The sequence below is a fragment of the Triticum urartu genome, chromosome 7A, assembly GCF_056163025.1.
Source record: "Triticum urartu cultivar PI428250 chromosome 7A, HENAU_Tu73, whole genome shotgun sequence".
Taxonomy (NCBI): Eukaryota; Viridiplantae; Streptophyta; class Magnoliopsida; order Poales; family Poaceae; genus Triticum; species Triticum urartu.
Window position 1 is genome coordinate 332,446,942 of NC_141879.1, and position 6,263 is coordinate 332,453,204.

Consider the following 6,263-nt stretch of genomic DNA (forward strand, 5'->3'; position numbering starts at 1 on the left):
AAGGCACGGGGCGCGCGCGGCCTGGAGGCGGCATAGCTTGCTGGTGGTGGCGCGTCGCGGTGGAACGTGCAGGGCAATGGCGGCTTGGTGATCCTCGTCGTGGCAGAGTTCGTGACTGGCCAGATCTGTGCTGGCCGGAGGTGAGGGTTGGTGGCTGACGCATGGTAGGTGGGTTGCTACGGCGGGCCTGGCAGGTTCTGGCTGAGGAGTTGTGGCACACTCTGGTGGCACTGGCGCCTGCTGGAGGCGGCGGCGCGTTCCCACGGGCAGGTTGGTGACGGCGCTGCATTGGCTCGATCAAGATGGAGTCTTGTGAGCATCGAGCGGCTGGTCACCCTGTGCGGCATGGCGAGCGGTGGTGCTCTCCTGGTGGTGCCTGCCTAGGTCTTTTCATGTAGAGGCAGGTCTGATAGTCGCAAGGCCATCCCTTGGAGTGGGTGACAACCGTTGCAGGCGGTCCTGGAGCTGGCCAAAGGTGTTGGGTCCCTCGTGCAGACTAGGAGTTGGTGGTGTGGCCGCGGTTTCCCTGTCGGGCGGTTTGGTCCCATGTTCCCCGTGCCCCATGTCCCCTGTTCCCCTAGTCCCATGTTCCCCGTGCCCCATGTCCCCTGTTCTTTCTGTCCCTCACTTCTAAAACAGGACCACACTGCAAACTTTAAACGGGTCGACACCCCAAGCTTTTCAAACCCGCACACAACAAGGGTTGCTAAGCTAACTACAAGAGGAAAAGGACCAATCTGATGACATCTAACCACACAGCTGAATAATTACAGTTGTTGCTGTGAATGAACTACATACAAAGGGCTAAAAATACACTAACAATACCACTGATAATGACAGAGTAGAAACCGCTAAAAAAGCACAGTAATTCCACTAAAAACACTGAAATTTCACTAGTAATGAAACTTGCAAAAAAGTGTATAATCCACTAAAATTACACTGTAAATCCACCAATGATTTACAGTGCAAATTTCGCTTGAAATACACAAAAGGAATTACACTGTAAATACTGCTTAAATAACAGTAAAAATTCCACTGAGGAAGTACTAAAATTACACTAACAAAATACACTAATGAATTACAAAGGAAAGTCCACTTAAAAATGCACTGTAATCCAATGAGAATTACAGTGTAAAATAACCTAAAAGTACACCAAAATTGAACTAAGATTTACAGTGTAAATCATATCGAAGTTGCAACATCGACAAAGAAGTACACTATAAACCAGCCGGAATTACACTGTAAACCCAGATATGAATTACAGTGTAAATCTAGATAGAAATTACAGTGCAAATCCACTTATAAAAAACACTGTAAACCACTAATAAATACACTGTAATTTCAACAGTTTTACAGTGTAAAATCCACTCAAAAAAGTTAACTGCATTGACAAATGCACTGGAACAACCACATATACGTGGACGAACATGAAGAAGCACCACCAGAGAGGGTGATTCCTCCAAGATCTGGTACACAAACTTCAACAACATGGCTAGAGAAGCAGGAAAAACATAGGTAAACACCCCTTCTCGCCCCCTCCTATGCGTTCATCACCTCCTATCGTCTCCCTCCTGCCTGAAGAAATCTGGAAGAAAGAACAGATGGAAAAAGAACAGAAGCACACTAAGAAAGAACCAGCACAAATCCTAGGAACAACTAGAACATGGTCGCAAGTACTACTAGTCTATGATCACAAGAACACTATATACTGAAAACTAGATGCCCAGATCATTGGTTTCTAGATTTGCAGAATAGGAACACACTACAGGGGACAAAAACACACTCAAAGATCACTAGGCTAGCAATTCCATTTAGGGGAAAATACAAGGGACAAAAACACACTACTAGGCTAGCAATTCCATTTAGGTAAAACTAGTTGAAAATATACAAGGTTGAGGATTACTGCAGTTGAGAGAATATGTGACTATTTCCACAAACTTTGGAAACTAAAAAACTAAAACACTGTTAAGAAACTTTGATCTACTAGTTTAGACACTTCCTGTTGAATGACCGAATATAAGTAACTTTGGAAGTGTAAACTGCTATGAACTGATACTTGTTTACACTGAATATTGATTAGCATTAACATAAACACTGAAAATAGAAATTATCAGAAAAAATGAGTAACACAATCAGGCTAAAAACACTAAGATTACAGTGTAAAACCCACAAAGAATTATAGTGTAACTCTACTAAGAATTACACTGTAATCCAATAAAGATTACAGTGTAAATACACCAAAATTGTCAATCTCTTTGCTACAAGAATAGCTTAACCAAAAGGAAGACAAAGTACAAACCATGTTACAGAAGTACGGATTGAACCAAGTTCACCTAAAAAAGGTCCGTGAAAATTACATCAAAGCCAAGCTCCCCTAGCCTCCTTTACAACCCACACAGGCAAAGCAGCGAGGAAGGAGAAAAAGAACCCAACATTACAAGGCAAAAATTTCCCATCTCTAATCTAAAACTAACCACACACAATTAAAAAGGAAATGACAAAAACCACTAAAATTACACTATAAAATCAACTAAAATTACATTAAGATTTACACTATAAATACCGCTGTAAATCCAGTTTGAATCCACTGTAAAATCTACTACACTAAGAACAACACTGAAAATCCGGTAGGAATTACAGTGTAGATCCAGTAGGAATTACACTGCAATTCTACCTAGAATTACAGCGTAAAATATAGTAGGAATTACAGTGTAAATGTACCTAGAATTACACTGTAAAATAGACCTACAATTACAGTGTAAAGATAGTAGGAACTATAGTGTAAATGTACCTAGAATTACACCGTAAAATCGACCTACAATTATAGTGTAAATATAGTAGGAATTACACTGTAATTTTACCTAGAATTACACTGTGAAATCGACCTAGAATTACACTGTAAAATCGACCTACAATTACAGTGTAAATATAGTAGGAATTACAGTGTAAATGTACCTACAATTACACTGTAATTCTACCTAAATTTACACTGTAAAAATCAAGACTCACAGCGAATGCGTAGTGACAACCGCCAAATGTCATTGATCTCATAGAAGCAACCTTCATAGAATCCTTAAACTTCTTAATATTGCCAAGGAGACTCTCATATACCAATCTAGATAAATCATAGTTCATCACAGAACTACAATCTCTGAAAATATGGAGATATTTGGGACTAGGAGAAAGGCTTGAATTTGGACACAAGAAAGTGGACAAGGAAATACACATGAAGCAGATGAAAATGTCTTCATCAGGCAATTCTTCAGATTTGAGTGTATTGTAGAAGAAAGAAACCGATGGGATGCTGGTCACATTGAAATGGGACAAGATAAACTCACGCCCAGCCTCAGCATCGGACATAATGGGCTCACCATCAACAGGAACATCTAAGATGTCATGTTTGACATATTTGGGAATCGGAATAAACTTCTTCCTAATCTGAATCTCTGAAGCAAGATCAAATTTGGACACTACCATTTGACAAACCTAAGAGGCACCTCTGTCCTCACAAATTTGAGAAGGCAATCTGCCCTGTAGCTCTGAAGAACACGGACTTGCCTAAGAGACAAGCCCACCAATAACGGTGGAGAACAACTTGCCAGAGTATCTAGTGAATGTAATGGCTACAGGAAAATCAGAAGACCTCTTGCGCTTCTACAACACAACAAGAAACACAAACAAAAGAAAAAATCAAGATAAATTACATTAAAAAGAAACAAAAGAAAGACATCTAGCAACAACAACTAGAACTATATGGAACTAGGTTCTTGTGCATCAATAGCCATTCCACAAAAAAATAGATATGATGAAGATTACAAAAGGAGTTATCTAAAACTTATATCCATATCTATCATAGAGAAGTTGCATGCAAAAAAAGGAAATATAAACAACAAAAAATAAAATACCACATTGCGAGCTCCAGCATTTGTAATCTTCCGTTTTAAGCAATTCACTTTCTGCCAAAACATAAAAAGAGGAATTATCCATTAACTACAAACATGCATTAACTGATACAAAAATGAAACTGGTACAAAAAAGCATTAACAGAAGAAACTGGTACAAAAGCGTTAACTACAGCACCACACTTACATGAGACACGTAGAACTCATACAAAGCTTTCTCCAAATCAGGATCATCCATATGACCTTCCTGCAGTTAACAGATGAAACAAATGAATGAACTAAAAACCCGGAACAAATAAGCTACCAAGCAAGAAATAAAAGAAATAAAAAATCAAATTAGAAATATAACCTCCGAAGCTTGAAAAGGATCATCCTCGACAAAATCATTGGGGACAAAAGGATCCCCATCTGAATCTTCACAATCTTCAACACAAGCAGCAGAAGTGCCCTTACCAAAAGCCTTCATGAGTTTCCCCATACTTTAATCTATAACCTAAATATGTACAAACACAAAGAGAAGGACAAAAAGTCTGAGATGAAACGGCAGAAGGGATAAAACATAACAAAAATATAAAGAAGAAATTCATTGATAGCATTTACAGTCTACATCTCTTTTATTTCACTACATAACCCACTGAGAATTACAGTGTAGAAATCCCCTGCGAATTACAGTGGAAACCAACTGAGAATTACATTGTAAGTACACTGTAATCACCGACTAAGAAAAATACACTGGAATTCCGATGAAGATTACAGTGTAAATCTGAATATAATTACAGTCTAAATCCTCTAAGAAAATACACTGGAATCAGATGCATCACAAGAACTTACAAACTAGCGATGCATCACAAGAACAGTCACAATTCCTCTGCTACCAATAACAGTGTAAATTACACTGAATTTACACTGTAGAATCAGCTATCAATTACACTGTAAATGCACAACGCAATTCCACTATAAAAATTCAAGTGAATTACACTGTAATTCCACTAGCGAATACAGTGCAAATCCATGGCAATTACACTATAAATCAGCTATCAAATTACACTGTACATCACTGACAAATACACTGTAATTCCACTAACAAATACAGTGCAACCCCACTGACAAAAATACACTGCAATTAGGACATATACATTGGTATTCCACTAGCAAATACAGTGCAGATCCACTGACAAAATACACTGAAATTACACTACAAATTTCTTTGGATTTACACTACAAATATTCAACCTATCCACTAGAAAGTTACAATGAAAATCCAGTATAAAATACACTGAAAATCACTCTAAAAAACAATGGGGATTGCACTGTAAATCACTGTAAATTCAAAAAAGGAATTACAGGGTAAACCACATACGCACTAAAGGATACCAGTGAAGAGAAATGGTCTAGGGATTAAAGGCCCGGGAACAGAATACATCCGTTCGAATTGACTGAATACATCAGACTACTACAACTAAGCAAGCCAGCCTCACATGAACAACTCGAATGCCAACAACCAATCAATTACAGATAAGCATATCAAACTGACGCACATCCCAGCTACCGCGCTTAGCAGATCAATCAAACGCATCCCAGAAACGGCACAACCTAAACAAATCTACACGGAAAAAAGCTGCGGGGGATGGATACAATCATCATATCTGACAGACAAAACCAACTCCCAACCTAACAGATCACTGGAACAACAAAAAGGGAGGGGGGGGGGGGGGGGGCGAATCCGACGAACAAAATCGCCAGCGGCGGAAATGGGGACGGGTCGGTGCGGGGCCGAGAGATGCCGCAGATCCCGACGGCGGGAACAGAAGGGAGGCGGAGGAAGCGGGGCAACACGACGGAGAGCACGGACAAGCCACCACCAAAACACTAGATCGAGCGGCGAGGCGGAGCTCCAAATCGCCATGGCTATCTCTCTCTCGCTCGACTCTGTTCGGGGTTGCGTGTTTGAAGTCACAAAGGGGCTGGGAGGAGGCAGTACTCGTTGCAAAGAGCACTCCACTTTCCCAGGTCGCGACAAGTGGCGCACATGCAGCGCGCCACTTGTCGCAACCTGGGAGTTTTCTCTTTTTTCGTAGATCCGTTTATTCAAAACGTTTTATCTCTTAAACCATGCGTCCAAATCTTGAACCGTTTTCACCGTTGGATTCCTCGCGTTGAGATCTTTAAAACTAGATCCCATGTTGATAGGTTTTGACGAATTTTTTTCACGAAAAAACCGGATGAAAAAACCGGGCGAAAAAACCGGACCGGAACCATGGTTTTTTCCCTTTCCGAAAGAGGCACGTCCGTGCCTCTCACGAAATCACAACCGTGCCTCTCGTGGAAGCAAAACCGTGACTCTCGTGGAAGAAAAAAAAA

The 6,263-nt window shown here is 40.4% G+C and overlaps 1 protein-coding gene across 2 annotated transcripts; it reads right to left on the bottom strand.

Moving 5' to 3' along the window:
* Window positions 1–868: 868 nt before the first annotated feature.
* Window positions 869–5,871, bottom strand: LOC125517972 (uncharacterized). Of its 2 annotated transcripts, XM_048682934.2 has the most exons (5): window positions 5,635–5,871; window positions 4,252–4,395; window positions 4,090–4,149; window positions 3,906–3,956; window positions 869–3,654 (listed from the first exon to the last, which is right to left on the bottom strand). In XM_048682934.2, exons 2-5 carry the CDS (start codon window positions 4,378–4,380, stop codon window positions 3,559–3,561), a joined length of 336 nt encoding a protein of 111 aa, XP_048538891.1. In that variant the 5' UTR covers window positions 4,381–4,395; window positions 5,635–5,871; the 3' UTR covers window positions 869–3,558. The 2 variants fall into 2 exon arrangements, with proteins under 2 accessions (XP_048538891.1, XP_048538892.1); XM_048682935.2 differs by having other exon boundaries at window positions 869–1,585; window positions 4,252–5,869.
* Window positions 5,872–6,263: the final 392 nt, after the last annotated feature.